The sequence below is a fragment of the Cinclus cinclus genome, chromosome 18 (assembly GCF_963662255.1).
Source record: "Cinclus cinclus chromosome 18, bCinCin1.1, whole genome shotgun sequence".
In the NCBI taxonomy this organism is placed as follows: domain Eukaryota; kingdom Metazoa; phylum Chordata; class Aves; order Passeriformes; family Cinclidae; genus Cinclus; species Cinclus cinclus.
Window position 1 is genome coordinate 12,275,129 of NC_085063.1, and position 19,750 is coordinate 12,294,878.

Sequence of the window (19,750 nt, forward strand, 5' to 3'; positions counted from 1 at the left end):
ACACACAACAGTATTGTAGAGAAATTTATCACAAATGTGCAAATCCCAGCCACTTAAAATAAGGGGCCAAACCCTCCCAAAGTTTTGAGACTTTAAAGGAAAAATACAGCTTCCAGTTATGAGCCTTTTGGGAACACTTGAAACATTTCTCAGAAATCTTAAGAGCTAGAAAACGTGGCTTGTTTGGACTGACAACAGAAGTTCAGTGCCAGTGCTCCACGGATTGTAGCTGAGGGGAAAAAAGCAATAACCATGGTGAGACCCAGAGAAAAAAATGATTGTAACAGTTGGCAACATGATTACCTACATTTATTCCTCCTAATAGCCCCATTTCAGTTGCTTTCCTGATATTCTTCTTGATTGGCTTTTCAGTGGAAAGTCACATCACCTCCTGTCCTGCCTGCACAGGAGTTTTCAGGCTGTATTTTCCCTTCCACCACGTATACACTCACATGCTTTGTTTATACAGGAACAAAAACTGTCCATGTGTACCACTGCCTGTCCAAAATTTTACATATCACCAAACCAGACATGCAGCAGGCTGGTCAGAATTCTTGGAGCTGTGCTCTTTGTATGCATTATATTATTTTATTATAATATACAGATTTTTACCAATTTCCATTTGCTTTTAGATGTCTGCTACAGGCAGGGGTTCAGACTAACCACCTCCCATGATGTGACATTAGCAATCAAGTGCCATTTGCAGGCTGCTTTCAGAATGGCTAGAAGAAAAATCACTGAAAACCATGATCCTGAAAGTCTTTAATAGGAGAATGCAGCAGTGGTTCTGCAAATGCTTTTCTGGGAGCAGATGCTTTAAGCAGGGAAACAGAAACTTTGCTGCCACATTGCTATCAGTGTTGTAACTCTGTGTTTGCAAGAAATCCCAATTATCCTGCCTTTTAGCCATCACCAAGCTGTTGCACAATGACAGCCAAACATGCATGTGGAAGCACAGGAGGATGGAAGCATCCCTGGACAAACCTGTCTTGTCAAGACTGCTCTGCAAAATATTTTTCTGAGCAAAAGAGAATTCAGGGGCTGGGGGTACTTTTCCACCAGGCAGAGTGCAAATCTCTCCAAAAGACCTGAATTAGCCATGGAAATGCTATGTCCTGGGTTTCAAAGGCAGAAGCAAGACAGACACAAAAAAGTACAACTTCATCCAAGCTATGAATAAATGCCTGCACAGTAACATTATATAAATTGGTATTATTATTAAAGCAAAATATAGGTAAAAAAAAAACTTCCCCCCCAAAATAATAACCCATTGCAGATGTCAAAACTGTAGCCAGAGGACAGTGGGAGCTGTAGCCCAAGCTGGGCAGGCACAGTCCCTGTCTCACACCCACAACACTGCTTGGGAGAGGCTTCTCCCATGCACCCAGAGTGCTCAGTCCTTCACTCTGCTCCTTCCCATTGTCACCCTCTTCCTTTTTTAACCTGAAACCCACCCTCAGTCCTTGCAGCTTTGGCCCCCTCTTCTGTCAGCAAAACCAAACTCGCTGGTCATGTTCCCCTTGAAGCTTTGCCAAATAATGGCACTTCCTTTTTTCCCCCCCTCACATTTTGGTTTTGGATTTTTTGGGGTTTTTTTCCCCCCTTTCTTTCTTTTCCATCCTCCTTTATGGAGGGCAATGGTAGAGGTATTAAGAGACCAAAGGGACAATGCAAGTTGTCCTTACAATACTGCAATACAGGGTGTGATGTATCTAAATTACAGTATTTCATACCCTGCCTCTGTGTTCTGGTCCAAAATACCTAAGGAACCTGCTGGATGTCTCACCTGGAGAAGGGTGTACCTTTAGTACTTGTTCCTCCAGCCTGCAGCAGGAGGGAGCTGTAAAGGGGACTGAATCCAGTGACCAACTCTTCACAGCACTTCTCTGGAGTGATAAAACTCCCAGCAAAAGAAAAGCCATACTTTTTCCTTTGTGCTAATCAAAACCAGCCCGAGGCCACCTAAGGAAGGAGCTGTGTGAAACTCCCCATGTGCAGCAGAGAGAAGCACTTGGGCCAAAGGCTTTAGAACTTCCTTGTTTAAGTGACCAAAAAAAAAAGCCCTGAACTACTGAATTTCTGGCCACTGACCTTTGCAGTTGTTGATTTTAAAGATGTGTCACTATTCTTCTCATAAGTCAAACAACTGAATGATTTCTAAATTCTCTTCCCTCTGACCTCTTCCTTTTTTCCTGTTTTATTCTAGAAATACTCATTCAAGACTAAAATATAGGGAGTGGGTATGGCCCAAATGTTGCAATTCCTCATTCCACAGATTGCTATCACTATTGCAATTGCTATTCCCTCTGGATCCAGAGAAACCCACACAAAAGGACACTACAGAACACACATTTGACTAGTATATGCTAGGAATATGAAATAAAGACTTTGAAGTATCTTTACAAAAATACTCCATAATAATTAGGAGGAAAGGGCATTACTTTCACACAGTGAGAGTTGCAAGTGATGCCTTCTGCTCTGAGCAATGCCTCAGATGTTCATTTTGTGGATACAGGCAATTATTAGGTACTGAGATTGCATTACCCCCACGGAATCATTCCCTCAGGCTGAATTTGCTTCTCCAGACACAGCAGCATCACTCGGCAATTCTGCTTTTGAACAAAGCTGACTTCACCTACTTTGATCAGTCGTGCTGGGAGACAAGAGGTGGAGAGCTCAAGAGAAGGGAATTCTGAGGATGGAGGAAATCACACAGACAGCTTTGTCAGACAGCTGAGAGAGATGCTGCAATTCCAGGAGCCACTGGGGCTTCATTACTCACAAGTTGAGGAGTGAGTGCAACCAGGGCTTCCTCCAGCAGCTGCCTCAAGGACAGCTGCAATTCTGCTGGCAAAGACACAATCCAGTGAGTCCAGGGCCTATAGGCTCCTTGCACAACCATAATAATGTATGTTTAGGATGTCTAACACCTCTAGCAGCCCACAGTTTTGTACTGCCGTAGTTTTGTCCATACAGTTTATACTATACGTCAATAATGTGCTGGTTAAATCCACAGACTAGTAGACACAGTTCCTTCAAAACCAAAGGAGAGTGGATACTATGCCTGAATCCTAAATTCTCTGTTAAGGTAACGAGTCACACCAGAGTAGGTTCTGCTCCTCTGTCTCTGCAGAGACAGAGACCTAAACTAAGACCCTGGAAGCTGCAGAGCAGCTGATAAAGCTCTGCACTGGGCTCTGCTGGCACCAAGCATCCCAAACTCCAGATCAGCATCCTGCAGGACCTGGCCTACAGCTGACCTGTCTGAAGAAAGCTCCTCTGCTCAGGTTTCCTTCCACCATCACTTCCAACCAAACTGGTCCTGAAAGCACCTTTCTTACCACAGAGCAATTAAAGGGGGAAACTCCCAAACCAGGACCCTTCCCTTTACTCTGGTATTAATTTAAATGGTCTCACAGATTTAAATGGTCTCACTCAAAATTTCACCAAAATAATTTACATGCTCTTACCAGGCTAAATGTGCTGAAGAATCAAGCCCCAGCACATGACAGTGTCCCATGGGACAGACACCATCAAGCCTAGGAAGTGTCACAGCACTTGAGGGCGCTGCTGCAGTAAATTTAACTCACCCTAAAAACCTTGACTTGGTTTTACTATGAACTCAATTATGAACTTCTGTTAAATCTTAGTGGCCGGTGTTGACACTGACTTACATTACTGCTGTTACACAGTGGCCCTATTTTGGTAAACAATGAGCAGAAGTTAGTCCTAACATTAAACATTCAAGGTTAGCACCTAGTTATGCCTTCAAATATTTGCACAAAATGATAAAGTGGAAGGACAACACAAAAAGTTTCATTCGGAATTTTTTAAAATTATAATTTCCTTGCTTTAGGTTAAATGAGAAAGAGCGAGAAAGCATATGTGTTCATGGAACTAAACAAAAAGAAAATTTGGGATGAAGACGTAAGCACCCTTTTCTCTTGGAAGGGATTAATGAGCTGCTGGAGTCCTTTATGGGCATGTTGATTACCCTGTGTTTGCACTATTTTCCCTGGTCTTTAATAGCATCCTCCCAGCAACAGCTTCTTGGCCCTCATGAATAAACCCACATCCCTCCTGCACCTTCCACCTGCTGCATGCTCCACTGCATCCTTCCCACATTCCTTCTCTCAGGAGCTGGGTCCTGCAGGTTGATGATGCAGTTTGAGATGTTCAGTGTCAGCTCCAAGATCCCCCCCCTTGTTGGGGACTGTTTCCTTGAGATTCTACTCCCCAGCACACACCTGCCTCCAGTGTCAGGTCATGGACTACTTTGTTCTCCACAGGTTATGATAATATTTCAGCTCTTTCTGAACTAGTGTAATTAGCCCCCTAATTTTTTTTTCTTGCTCTAGTATCAAGCAAGCTGGAGTTGAGTGAAGTTACAACTTGCCAGTCTTAGAAAACTCTGTTCAAAAGTTCTGCCAAAGCAACGCATTTGATAACATCCTTTTTTAATTATAGAGCTTCCATATTTTGTTCTTTCTCAATTTTGACTGGCACCTTCAATGTTTTTCATTGCAGGAGTTACATGGTTTTCTCAAAAAAATAATATTGGGGGTGAACTAGGACTTGTGATTTGATCAGTACTTGCTGCTTAACAGAGAAAGAGTAAAGGGAAACAGTGACAACAGAAAAGACCTTTCCCAATGTTTTTTGATATTTCTGCAGCACTCTACTTTTCCATCATTTTATAACAACACGCTGTGTCCTTAACAGCTTAATAATTAAAAATGCTGTGTTTCAGAAAAAGCCTGACTTTGAATCTGAGAAAACAAATATGGTGAAGGAGGTGTGCTGAACAAAATATCTGAGAGTATATGAACTGTTCTGCCAAAGATTAGGGAGTGTCAGTCTTACAAAAATATGTTGAAGTACGAAGTACTGCTTCTATGTCAAAAACCAACTCCAAGTACAAAAAGGCAAGAACAAAGTTAATAAAGGGGAAGCAATCAAAGAAAGATGCCCTAAAATGGACATTTGTCAAGAAAAGATAAGAAAACAAAGAATAGAGCACAATGTAACTCAGCACTTTATCTGCAAATGAACAAATCTTTTCTGCTACAGTGTTCTATGGTAGTGATGAGTTATGCTTAAAATCCTGGTAATAATAAAGTGCACGACCAACTTTAACAGTTCTGGTTATGACACGATACTGATCTCTGTGTTTATAGCTGGAAACCAGAGCAGCACATTCTACCCTTGAGTTCTGACTTGCTGAAGCCCTCGAGACAGATCCAGGGGTCTTGGGACAGCAGCAGCCTGATGGCCCAGCTGTCCTAAGCTGAGAGGTTTTTCTCAGTTGGGATAAGTTTCTGCTAAGTAAATGTTAAATTAACACTAAGTAATGCTATGATAAGTGGTTTTATGTTGAATTAAATGTTGCATTTCATCCTTTGCCAAAGATCATTGATTTTTGATAGTTTGATTTTGATATTTTTGCTGGGGTAACTTTGGTGTGATTTTCACCTTGCATCTATCTGGTGGGAATTTCTCCTTTGCAATGAGAGTAACAGAACCTTGAGCTAAAGCCAGGGCTAATAAAGCCAGGATCCAGGGCTAAACGGATGCCAAAACAATTGCAGCAAGGCTCCAACATTGCTGCTCCAACACCTTTCCAATGGGACCAGTTACCCACCAGGACATCTCCATTTGGCAGGGCTGGAAGTCTTTCAATATCATCTCTTTTCCTGCAGACCCAGCAATAGCTGGAATCTTCTGCTAACAGCCAGCAGAGTAATTTGCTGAGCTTCAGATTTAGCATTTTACCACAATATATGAAAACCTCACACATCTGCAAAGTTCAAACCCTCTAGGAACTATTCCAATAAGATGCTTCATGTTTCCTGCTCCATGCAAAAATAGGGAAAAAAAAATCTCATCTATAATTGACCTTGACAGTTATTGAGAGCATTTGGCACCTACTAAAACTCCTTTAAGATGAAACCCTCTAAGCTATAATAAGAAATGTAAATCTGAACTTTACACCACATTTTGTTCACTGGAAACACTACCACAGTAGATTCAGTCACTTATTTTCCATTGAAAAGTTATCTTGAAATACATACAGAACTAACTTTTTAAACATTTATTGAGCAAACACGACCCTTCTATTTCATCCTACACATCTGCTTTTTCAGGCAGACTATTAGAATTAGCTTGGAGATCTGCATAGCTTTGCCATTGTTCTTCTGTCTGGTCTACATACATGGAACACATGTGCACAGGGAACAAATGGAGAAATGCAAAAATCCACTGAATTGACTTTTTTATTGAGAATCATCCCTACTTACAACTTGTAAGACCATTAGAACCTCTATCTGACCACATCTAGGAAGCAGAGACAAAGCCAGGAACTATCAGCAGTGAGCAGCTCTGTCTTGGTTGACACAAGGGCTGCTGTCATCAGAGCCACAACCCACTGAAGAGTCAACAAACAAGTATTTAATCAAAGGACAGGAGGAGAAAAAATATTGGCGGTTTTAGCGGTCCAGGGACACTACTCCCACTTGAAAAATAAGAAGGTCCAGCTTGGAAATAAGGCCAAGCCAGCCAAACCGAAGTGTTTGACTGCCCCTTGAGTTAATCCTAGGAAAAGCTCTCTTCCCCCAACAATGTCCTCACGGCTGTGATCAGCTCCTGAGTGTCAGGGTCCCTCCCAGAACTTACTGTGCTGAGACACACTGTTTTCCATAAGCATCTGGGTCAGATGTGACATCATCCCTTTCTGGAGGAAATTCTGGGAAGCACTGGAAAACTGCTTCTTCACAAGTCACAGAAGCAAGACTTTCTCTAAGCATAGTAGGTGGAGGATGAAATTAAAAAAATAAAATAGGAATCTCTTCTAATAATGCAGCGTGGACAAATTCCTAATGGCCAAGGTACGCAGTCTTGTGACATCTTCACAGGAGAACTCAACTGAACCAAAGTGCCCCCACAGACCTAACAAATTCATGCCTTCCCAGCCCTGTTCCCATGGGGAGTTGGCAGGAATCCCTCCCACCCTGCAGGCACAGCTTTAGCTCTTTGGTTGTACAAAAATCCCACTTTCTCTCCTCAAACACAGAAGTTCCAACAGCATCTCCCAGGCCTCCGGTGTGAAAGGATGAGCCACTTGCAGCACAAACAGTCTCAGTCTTGAATGTGCAAACACAAAGGGCTGCAGGGCCTGCCCAGTGCCTTCTGCTGTCCCTCTTGTACCTTATCCAGTGCCAGGCTATTCCTGGAATGTGGCGTATGAGCCGCGACCGGGGCAATGGTTGCCCACCCTCAAAAGCACAGAGGGTGCAACACACCAGGTGTTGAAGGTGGTTCAGGACCTTTCACTTGATTAAACTGTAATAAAATTGGAACAGTCCTTCTGGATTTTGGCATTAAAAAAAAAAAAATCCTGCCTAGCACAAGGAATGATTGAGTGGCTCAGGACAGAACCAGGAGAGGCAATGAGCTACACAAAGAATATGGGACTGAAATGCAAATTCTCCATCTCAAAAGCAACCACAGATCCTGTAATCTTAAAATACTTAGAAACAGCACAGTTTAAATTTAATAGTTTGCTATTGGCCATGCTAATGATATTAGCTGGATAACCAACAAAAATATTAGAATTTCTCTGGACTAAATTCAACTATTTAGAAACTGACATTCCGAAAACTATCTGTGATCCTAAGGCTTGTACTATGTCCTGGTGGATTTTTCATTATTTCCTGCATTTTCCATGCTTGTCTGTGACAAAGAACTCAAGCAAATGCTCCTGAGAGCCCACTCATGTCCTGCTAGAGCAGCCACCACCAAGGATTTCACAAGTCCACATCACGTTTTGTTTGTGTACCAGAACCCTCTACACCTCTCCATGGAAGTTTCGAGTGATCAGAAGCAAGCTGTTCACATTAAAATTGCAATCTCAAATGATTGCTTTAAAATGACAGAAAATTAACCAGTCTAAGGTGAAGCGTTACAAGTACCTCTGGAGGCAGAGAACTGGACTTTCTGCTCTTGATTCAAAGAAATATTCCAACTCTTTCAATATAAATTTGCCATAGTTTAACCCTTACATCAATAAGGTAGCCTGCATCAAAATGCAGTTCTTTGAGAATAATATACTCAGAATAGTATTCAGAATTTCCATCTACTTCTAAAGACACAACTGCAACATGCAAGCACAATACGCTAGCAAACTCATTTCGACTGTACAAATATTTTTTTTTAAAAAATTATTTCTGGAAGCCCAGCAAAAGCTGGGCTTAAAATCTCTCAGTGGAATTACATTTTCGTTCAAGCAACACCACATGGTTTGGAAGCCACGGAAAATATCTATTAAGGCAGATGCTAATTTAGAGAAAAAATGACCCCATCTGGAACAGCGTCTGCAGCGCTGTTCATTGCACCACAAGAAAAATATTATTGTATTGCAGCGTGTGAAGCCTTGTAAGAAAGATGACACCAGGTCAAAAGAATCTAACTTAGAAAGAGAAGTTGAGGTTAAGGTCTTGCTTTTACAGTAAAATATTAAGTCCAAAATTAAGTTTAACATGAAGGAAGGGGTGGAAAACAGATGAGCTGAACTGACAGATAACAATTTTTCCCCCACCTTAATAAAGGTTTCCAGCATCAAGAAGATGTCTTCCAATCATGTAAATCAAGAAAAGTAACTTGGAAACATTTTTTTTTTTAATGTAAAGAAATTAAAGCATACCAAGAGCATTCTAGAACAGATTGCTCAAGTAACACTTAAATAAATTAGGAGATCCCAAAGAGAAACTGGGAATTACGTCCCTGAGTTGGAAACTTCAGTGCCTTAAACAACAGTGAGGATAAGTCAGGTATTCATTGACAACCGCTCAAAGTCAGGGTGAGAAAGGGGGTACCAAAATTACCAAAATGTGTAAATAACACAAGGGTTTTTACATCAGGTGCTTGCCCATGCAGCAGTGCCGAGTCTGAGCAATCCCCTCCTCAACTGCAGCATCATTTGCCATAGAGATCTACCAAAAACTCATCTTCTCAAGAAACCCTGAATGAACACTGCCTATGGAACAGCAGCAGGGTAGTGCCACAGTGCCATGGAGATGTCCTGGGATGCCCAAAGGGATGCCTGCAGCTTCCTCACCAGTCCCTGCCCTCAGCTAACTCTGTCTTCTGGCACTGCAGTGAGAGCCATTTCCCACCTCTCCATTCCAACTGCACATTAGATTACTCCAGCAGTATTCCTAAGAAAGGGGTGATCTGTACTGAGATCAATGGGAAATGAAGATAGCAAACATTCTAATACCATGCTGGGCGTGTTGTTGAGTAATCCAGATTTTGGACAAACAAAATAGCAAGCAGTTTTATGGGACTACAAACATCTGTTTTCAAGAGGTGTCCAGGTCATTAGCTGCTAATTCTACCTCTCTGTTACGTTCTCTGCCATATGCTGGGGGATAATCTCAGCAAGCAACAGGGATTTTCATCTCAAATCCTAGCAAATCTGCTCTACAAGGCTTCATAGTTTTTCTTTTGTCACTTATGAGATAATACCTCTAAGCTGCTCCTCTCTGCTCTTTCTATGCCTTGTGTATACTCCCATCACAGCACCCAACAGCTCCTGCAACCTGCCCAGTAAAAAGTGACAATTTCTCCATGCTATCCTGGAAAAAAAATCCCCTTCCTTGTTAAGAGTGAGTATAAAATTTATCTCTTGCATAAACTCACACTCGGGCTGCCCCCATCACCCTACACGGCCCATCCTCCAGACAAATGATGGCAGTGGATTTGAAACCATCTTGAATGAACCGTGGCAGACCAAGCTCAGGGTGGTAAGGATTTGGTGATCCCTGCCTCCTGCCAGCCCTCAAAGTGATGAGAAGTTCCTGAAGAAGTGATGAGAAGAGTTTCCACCAAAGCCACGAGCGCTGCTGCTGCTGGCGAAGAGGGACGTGCAGGCGGGATATTTTTATCTGCTCTTTATTCCCATCCCTGTCAATCCAAAACAAACTTGAACTAGTGAGAAAGATGGTTCATGATGAGAAAAGGATTCCCTGGCTTGCTTTGTGTGTCACCACTGAATACATGGATCTGTTCCACTGTGGTGGCACAGCTGCATCAGCCTGGCTTCCCAGCTCTCAGTAACCTTCCCAGACAAAAACAGCAAACCTACTGCTTGATTTTTAGCAGCTGAAAAGCAGCACTAAACCACATAAGTATTATGTAAAACGATCTTTTTCTAAGTATATGTTTATTGTGCACAGAAGAAATGGATTTAATTACAAACAACTGGAAGTTTTTAACAGGCTGGATTGCCCCCTACTCCCTTTCTAAAAACTAAGGTTTGGCAGCAGCTTTTGGGTTTCATTGCAAGTTTTCTAAGTATTTCCTTGGAAAGACTTTACACTTGGTCCCAGGCAAGAAGTCAAAATCAACATTTAAAAAGCATGCCCTGCATAATTTCCAGGATTCAGCAGCATTAAGGTATACTTATGGAGGCCAGGAGGAGAACTGCTTTTTGTGCTTTTTGACTTCGTGAATAAAGCTGGTCTTTAGACAAGGAAGTTTATATTCCAAATAATATTTTTAACTACATGTGGTTAAGTACATAACTTATCAGGCCTTTCCTCAGCCCCCTCCCAAAATAATCCTGAACACTAAATACCTTTGCAGTATATAGATTTTGCTCAGACCTCTACTAGAAGCAACAGATTCTCAAACCTCCTAATGCAGAATAATTCAACGGCAAACAACATTTCAAATAACATTTTCTTGAATTCCTTTGTGCCATAAAACTCCCATTTGGGTTTGATAGTGAGGTTCAGGCTACATTGCCTGGTTCTGCAATGAAGTGGGTTACACCCAGTTTCAAGGTGTGTCCCTGTGCCGTGCCCAGGGATGGAGTGTCCAGGTGGGATGGCAGCACACAGGTGACTCTCAGGGGACAGTGGGCACTGCCCTTGCTCACATTAATAATCCCACTGGAATCACAAGGATACATACATGTTTCAGAACTATCAAATTTGATGTTTATTTTTGTTTGGGGAAACTGAGGAGTTTTCGTTGTGAAAACAGAATCACTTTCTTTGTGAATATCTGAAGTGCTGTCAAAAATAAATATATATTCTTCTGAAATATGAGCAAGTCAAGTCCTGCATCACGCACACCTGAAACCACAAAATGCTACAGATGAGGCTGAATTTCACAGAAGCTGGGAGAAATGAGAGCACAGGTAGTGTTAAGGGATCAGGGGAGAAAATACCTTACAGCTTTTACAGTCTAAAAGGAATTTGTTCTGTACTCTTCACCGGCAGAGGAAAATCAGTTGTATCAAATTGTGAATTTCCTGTGTGGAGATAAGGCAGGAAAGCATCAGTATTTCACAGAGTATTTTTCTTCCAAGCAGACAGCTTTAAATGGCATTTATAAAAAGCCCAAAACATCTGAATGTAGATTTTCAGCTCACAATACCATGCCCTTCTCCTCAGTATCTACATTTCCTCCCTGTGTTGAGTCCCAGTCTCACAAATCCCTCTGTGCTCCAGAAAACCTCCCAGCTAACCAGTGATCCTGAGATGTCAGCGTGAAAAACAACCAGGAAAAATGGAAACCCAAACAAATACAGCCCACAAACGAAAAATTGTGTTCAGCGGGGGGTGGGGTAGGAAAGAGGAAGAGGTGGTGTACGTGTAATGCGGATGACACAGAAAAACAGAAAGTCAAACCCTAAAAAGTGCCTTTTTTCCCCTCCCTCATTTCTGCAGCAGCATCTCCCCATCAGAGCTGCCCAGCAGGCACAGCCCAGGTGCTAAGTGCCCCAGGGACCAGAGCACCCCTGTTCTGTCAGAGCCTGGGGACACACAAGCTGCTGGTTCCCACTCAGGCTCTCTGTTCTCCAGGGACTCAGACGTGTTTGTCACCTCCACCAAGAAGCCAGCACAGTTCATCATCTCCAACAAAGTGCCTGACAAGATTGCCCAGTTGCTGCTGTCGAACTGCCTTAAGCAAAATTGAAAAGTCAGAAAGGACTGAAGCCTGGAGAATCCCTTCCACCAGCCCTTGGTCCCTGCAGGGCTGGCACACAACACACATTGGCCAGCAGCAAGACCATGATCCGAATTGTTCCAGGGTATCAGTGAGATCTAAAATCTCTGCAATGTGACAGGAACAATTCACAGCTGAGGCTCAGGTTTCTGGCTGCCAAAGGGAGCAGCACACACCTCACCAGCTCCTCTCGAGGCAGCCTCAGCACTCAGAAACAGCACCAGGGCAAGATGTGACTGATTTCAAAGTCAAAGGAATGCTCTCAAGCAAGCGTTACATTATAAAAGCAACTTATTTGGGTGTAAGTCTCCTGTAACATAATGCAGAGGAAGCAAAGCTGTGACAGCACTTGTTCCCTCTTCCAAAACACTGAGACTGAAGTGACTAAACAGAGCAAGACCATAGATTGTAAAACTACATCTTATTTCGTGCCAGGAGCCAACCCCTCCTCCTCAGTATCCCCTTCCTTCACTTGGCAAAATAAAAATATCAACTCTCTGACATCTGTGTGACACCTGCTGCCTCCCCACACTCCTCAATGCAGAGAATACCCATCAACTTTTATGTCCTCTTAGTGACATACAGATCTTTTAAAATGCTGCCCAGACACAGTCACTGTGGGTTTTCTTTGCAGAGGGAACACATTAGAGGAAGTAAAGAAAACTTTGGCTGAGCTATTTATGAAGCTTGCATGGCTTGGTTCTCAAATGCTTCACTGAGCAGGGGAACAATAAGAATAAGTCATGGAGTTCAACTTCTCAAGACACATTCTTCAGGTCTGAATATCTAAACCATCATGGATTTATATGCCTGGTAACTGGGCTTTCTCATGAAAAGCATCTGAGTTGTCCTCTCACCAGGGAATTGCCAAACTCTTTTCCTGACATTTTTAGATTATGGCAATTAGAACGAAATTCAATGAAATCATGCATATCTGTGAACAAGGACACTCCCAAATTTAAGGGAGCCAGGGAAGAACTGTATGTAATTAACTACACTCCTCCAGGCTCTTCCTCTAGGGAAGCCCTTGCACAGGAGACAGTTCAATTTAAGATGTCCCAGAGGAGAATGGTGCCAACAGTTGCACAGTAGGAAGCAAGACATTTTGCCTGCTCTGGAAGCAGATGGGGCTGACCAAGCAACAGGATCACAAGCTCAAAAAAGTTAAGTCAAAAAGAGAGCACTGTTGGGGTGGAGTCTGAGCTTTAAAAATAATTCTCGGATAACTCTGAAATTAGATCCATGGCTACAAATGAAAATGCAGCCTCTCTAGAGTGATGGATGATGACCTTTATGCCACCAGGCATTTAATGAATGAAAAAAACAGACTACCACTACACACAGATGGCATCTCTGCTGGGGAAAGGGAGAAACTATGTTCATTTATGCTGCTGTGTGACTGCACAGGCATGGTTGGTCCTGGGGATCAGGGGATCCTTCAGACTCTCCACTCCCTTCCCACAAAAATTCATGCTTACACATGTACAGAGCATCCCTTCAGCTAGCTACAGCTACAACTAGCAGCAAATGTGAAAGTAATTCAGTTCAGATCCCTGTAGAGAACATCCACCTTGCCTCACACAGCATTGCCATCCATTAGCAGCCCTCCAGCCTCACACTTAGAGCAGTGCAGCTCCAGCTTTTCAGACACCTTCCACTGCCAGACCCTGTTTGAAGTAGATCAAACTTTGCCAAACTTCAAATATGCTGGCTGAAGCTCCCCACACCATGTGGCTGCCCGAGGCTAATGATATTTTTTGTTTATGTGGAGCAAAGTCACTATCAGGAGCTCTCGAGGAAAAAAAACAAAAAACCAAAAAAATGAAAACAAAATCAACCAAAATAAAACAGAACAAAACAGAGCAGGAAATGAGAAGCAGCTTGCCTCTCCCCTTCCTATGAAATTTCACATGAGAACAGGAGAGAAATTACTTTACTAAGTGATCGAAAGCATAGAGATGTCATTGCTGAGGACACCAGGTTGTTCTGAGATTCAGCAAACAATCACAAATTACATCACAGGTGCATCCAGCATTGCTTGCACGCTGGGTAAAACTTTCTTAAAATTTGCAAAGCTTCTCAGTTATTTTTGTTTGGGGTGAACACATTCCAGTTCAGAAAAATCTCCATTTACCAGCTGAAAAGGCATCACATTTTGGATACAGCAGTGGTAACAGAGTAGGACTCCTCTTGCAGAGGGTCCTAATTGCAAAGCAAGATTCTTAATTAGCATTCCACCTTCTTGCTGTCCACAGCAGGATTATCATGTCTGCACTGGGAAGTACTGGGCAGATGGAAACCACAGAGATTCCCATGTCTAAGTGTTCTTGTAGTATCTGGTAATTACTGGGAGCCCTACTGGAAAATATTGTAATTCCTTCACCACTAAAGATAGTCCATTTGGAGAAGTGCACACTGCTGCCTCTCCAGCTGGTATCACAGAGTACAGGCTACAAGATACACATATCATAGGCATCCCATAGGACATTTTTGTCCTATTCCTGATTTTCTTAAACAGGAAATGTAATCCCAACTTTGTATAAGATGTTTAGTGTGAAAAATCCTGTTCTTAAGAATTAGGAAGCACCAGGATAAATATTCCCTCTACATTTTTAGTCTACTTAGTCCTGTGCATCTTTTACATGATCTTCTGATAAGGATAACATGCTTTTCAGCAGGGTGTGTGCCCTCTCTTGCAGATCACAATACATGGGGCACAAGAAGCAAACTGGCTGCAAGTGAATGAAAATCTTGTCAACAAGATGGAATTCTGTCAAGTGCTCGAGCACTGTCTTTATAATTGGGCATCTTCCTCTCCCACTCCACCTCGAGAGAAGCACTGCCGAGATAACCACCTGCCTGTGAGCCAGCAAGACAGGGAATCACCACAAGAGGAGTGATGTTTTGTGGGATTTGCTGCCCTGGAGAAGCAGGCCAGCTTCAGTCTGCTACAGAGCTGCCCCAACCAGCAGAACAGCACAGAGCTTCCATTAGGGATAACCAGCTGTGCTTCTTGCTGCCCTTCAGAACCTAAAGCTCACTTTGCAAAAGCGCTGAGCATTCACAACAATGAGGTCCATGATCTAAATACAGAAAGTATTTACTAAAAAAAAAAAAAAAAAAAAAAAAGCACAAAGTTTGGTGCCTTTGGACAATTTCAGCTTTTTTCTTTGGTGGCATTTCCCCTCCAGCATCCACAAAAGGAGGAGGATACCACCTCATTTCACAGCAGTGCCATGCACTGACATTTGTGAAGCGTTCAGTCCCTGCAGTGATCAGTGCTACAGCATGAAGAGTTCAACAGTTCTTTATTCAGCACAGGGTATGGAGGGACTGCCGCAAATAGGGCACAGGGTGACACATTGTATGAGGAGGATAAGAATATTGAATAGCTGCTCATTCACTACCCTACATCCATCTTGTGCCCGGAATGAAGTACCAGCCCTGTGGAGAAAAAAATACAATGTAAACCATACAAGACAGGCTTTAATTACATGGCAGGCAGGGGCTCACCAGGCAGCGAGCACACACAGACAGGGTGACTGTGGTCAGTCTTTACGCTGGCATTTCCCAGCTTTTTAAAGTGTGTTCTTCTCCTGTATAATATATTTCCCCACAATGCCTTCCCATTTTCATACTCTATATTCATATTTGTACCACCATAGATATTTCTGTTTAAAACCATTTTTACTTAAACACTGACGTAGGGAAGATTCGGAATGGCTGTTATTTTATAAGCTGTAGTTTAATATGAATATTTAAGGTGACAAGTGCATATATCTCTATTCATATATTAATATCTGCAGTTCCTTTTCAAAATGGGAATAAGCTAGAAGTACTTTTTACATAGATAACAGTTCAGCCTGAGAGAGTGAAAAAGCCAAGTACACAGAGATTGGCAAAGCACTGAGAGGAGACCAGCCCAAGTTCACTCTCTTATAGCAAGCCAGATTCATACTTTCAAGCCTTTAAAAGGAAAAAAAAAAAAAAAAAAAAAAAAAAGAAGAAAGAAAAAGAAAAAATAGAGGAAAACCCACATTACTGTTACTAGTAAGAAAGCATACAGGTAAGAGAATTGTTTTAAGACAAAGTTTAAAATCTTTTCTCCCATAACCACAGACTTTCAGTTTTAGAGCCAGGATTGTTCTCCAACAACAACAACAAAAAAACCATGCCATGAAAAATCACCTACTATTCCCAGTAGTATCCCTGAACTCACACTATGCTGCCAACATAACAGTGACTGTAATCTTGAAGTTGTGACTTGTACAGTTCACTAAACAAAATCTAGTAAGATTACACCTGGTAGAGCATTTCACAAAAACAAAGCAAAAAACCTCCCACTAATCTGCTGCAAGTACAAAGCCAGATTATTGCCTCCAAAATGGAGGAGATGCAAGATCTTTGCTTTACTGAAATTAAGAGAAGTTTCAGGGCTTTGGATTTTATTTTATACAACAGTGGTGATGAAAAAGGACTGAAAAATTTTTAAAGAAACCAGAATCAATTAATGGCATAAAGCTGTCCACTGAGTAACGACACTGCACACCCCTGAGCAGCCAGATAAAAATATGAACTTGTCCTTCCAAAAAAAAAGGAACTGCAATGTTGAAATAGAAGTATCAAGTGTGCTGAAGAGCATGACCTGAGTGAAACCCTGAGAAACAGACACGTAAGAGACACACACACTATAACACCAAACCACACAGCACAGGCACAGTGGCTTTGGGTACTCCCTGTGTCCTGTACAGCCCAGCCAAAGGAAGGAACACTCCACATTCCCAGCACTTGGAAGTGCATGAGCTACTGCAGCCATATGTTACAAACAATTTAGCCTTGGGGACAGGAGAGACCTGAAACATCAGAGAAGTTTTGGTTTAAAATCTGTTACTCTCAAAGAAAGAGCTGGCACCCCTGGTGTTCCTCACTGTCTGTGTCAGCCATGCAATCTGACAGGAGCACCTCAGCCTAAAAATCGGGAATACAAGTGGGAAACTCCAAGTATCTACTGCAGCTTTTGCTATGGAGCTTCAGCCCAAGCAAGGAGACATTCCTGGCTCTGCACTTTTTCCCCACCCTAACTCCATTCCTTAGAGAAAGGCTCAGCTGCAGCTTTAAATCCCAGCTGGATGCTTCTGCCCCCTGCATTCAACATCACCCTCCTGTCCCCAGTTTGTGTGTGCAATCCCTAAGCAATCTCAGCAGAGACACACTCAGCTGTGGCAGCAATACTTGCTGATGTACATGAAGGATCACCTAATATACCCCAAACTTCATAATCCAGTTTAGAAACAGAAAATTCTCAAAGCAACAGTGAAAGTGGGTGCATGGGAGAAGCAGCAAGGAAAGGAAGCTAACTGGAAAACTGATAGTCCCTGGGCAAGGAGCAGGGAAATGGGTCTCTTAGGCATCCCAAGATTTAGAGGAGGGCCAAAAAGTGACTTCCTGCTATTCAAGTCCAGGCTGAAATATAATAAACGACTGCCAGCATAACACTGACTCATATCCATCAGATTTATAAATCAGTACTTTGACAAAGAAAGCTCTGTTGGCTCCACCATAGACAACTCTAAACCACTCAGATGTGTTGTTTAACCCACTCAGTGTTCAATGTCATTGCAGCAAAACCCAGCTCCTTATTAAAAACCAGGCAACTGAAATACTGTCTACAGAAGCCTGTATCAGATAGCCTTTATGACTTAAAGGCTTGCAGATTAACATCAAAACTAACCCTACTGTTGGATTTTTTTTCTGACATTTAATCTACAAAGAAAGAAAAGTTCTCACGGCTCCTCCTTCACGCATTTGTTCACTACAGAACAAACTGGAAATACATTAAAACCAAACACCAAATGGTAACACACCTACAGGTACGGTATGCTTGAAAGGAATGCACTTTGGGTAGAGGTGCGCTGTTACTGTTGTAAGATTCCTTACCAACAGTAACATGAGCTTTACTCTTCCCACAAGTGTTGCTCAACCCCCTTCCCATGGGAAGGAGGGACACACTTATGAAGAGACTTGCATCAGTATAGCTGCAACCACATCAAAAGTTCTGCTTCTGGAATAGAAACTTTTACCACCATGATGCAGAAAAGTAGATCCAATACTGTTTTCTAAAGCTCCTTAAAACTGTGCTCCTCTATTACAGGCTGCAAACACACACCATAGGATGAAGGCCAAATTTTGCTGTTTATGCCCTGTGGAACCATGCACGCTCCAAGGGTGAGAAGCGCTTAAGTTATTTGTGAAGTATTTGGAAATATTATTCTTCAGGGTAACCTGTATTCCATCTGCACTGGGAGGAGGAGGAGTAGAAACATTTCCAGCCTCCTTCGACTTACCTGAAGGCCAATACGTGACTTTCTAAGCCTGTTTGGGTTGGGGTCATGTATTACAGAAGCTCAGACATCACACATAATTGAAGTGTAGAGCATACAGAGCTCCATAGAGCACCTCTCGGGAAGGCAGTGCCTGTGCTGTCACCGTGCAGGAGCATCCCTGCCCGTGAGCTCTGCGCAGCCCGGGGCAGGGACGAGCTGCCACGCAGGGAAGAAGGGGCAGCGCTGGATGGAAACGCGCAGCCCGAGCAGCTACATCCCCGCGCCGTGCATTCGGGGAGGCGGAGCGGACAACGGCAAATCACTCCCGCACACAGAAAACTCGGGCTTCCTTCCCTACGGGAGGGCCGCCCCCGCTCAGCCAGCGCTGCTGCTGCCGCGGTCCCGCTGCGTGGCTCCGTGCGAGCACCAGCGCGGGGACCAGGCGGCCGCGGTTCTGCGCCGAGCATCACCTTCACGGGGGTGCGGCTGCTCCTTCCCTCGGGCCGGCCACCGGCTCCCACCGCACACAGCCGAGCGCGGATCCCCCCTTCCCCAGCCCCGGTACCCCCGGCCGGGCACGGCAAATCCCGGCCCCGCTCCCCCCGCGCTGCCGCAGCCCCGCCGAGCCTCCGGAGCCCCCGCCCGGCGCCGCCGCCACGTGCGCGCCCGCCCCGCCCCGGTGCCCCCGCGGCCGCCGCCTCCTCCGCCCGCTCGGGCACCGGCAGCGGCCTCGGGCCCCGCACCTGCCGAACCGAACCGAACCGAACCGCGCCGCTCACCCAGCAGCAGCAGGCGGTGCGTCTGCTTGTACTCGCGCTTCTCCGCCTTCAGCGTCTTGTCGATGCTCTTGCTCCGCTTCTTGTCCGCCCGCTCCTTGGCCACCAGGTCCTGCCGCAGCCGGTGCCGCACCTGCGGGTCCCCGTGCTCGGCCGGCGCGGGGGTGTCCGGCTCGCCGCGGGTGCCGTAGGGCGCGGAGGGGTGCGCGGCGGCCAGGCGGGAGCGCAGGCTGTAGCACAGCCCCATGGTGCCGGAGCCGCCCGCCCTACGGCGCCGCGGGCATCGCTCTCCGCCGGGGCGGGCAGGGCGAGGCGGCGGCGGCGCCCGGCGGCCTCTTAAAGCGGCCCCGCTCGGCCGGCGGAGCGCGGGTCCCGTCCCGTCCCGCCCTCCCGGCCGGTCCCGCGCCGCGGCCGGCGGGAGCGGCCGCACGTGATGCGGACATGTTTACCGTATTCTCTGGAAAGCGGCCCCGCCGCAGCGCCGGCCCTGCGGGGGAGCGGCCCCCGCGCCCCCCGCCCGCCCCCCCCCCGGCGGCGCCCGGGCCCGGCGGGGACCTGCGGGCTCTCTGCGGGCTCTCGTCCTGCCCCTCGGGGAGAGACGGGGGGCAGCGCTTGACATTCCCCGCACCCCAAACCGCA

General features: G+C 44.7%; 1 protein-coding gene across 1 annotated transcript in view; it reads right to left on the reverse strand.

The window, feature by feature from the left end:
- GNAS (GNAS complex locus) overlaps positions 1 to 19,358 on the reverse strand; it is a 134,168-nt gene extending 114,810 nt beyond the window's left edge. The window contains exon 1 of the mRNA XM_062504777.1: positions 19,115 to 19,358. Coding sequence (XP_062360761.1) covers positions 19,115 to 19,358 — 244 coding nt within the window. The remainder of the gene's footprint in view (positions 1 to 19,114) is intronic.
- Between the last annotated feature and the right edge of the window lie 392 nt (positions 19,359 to 19,750).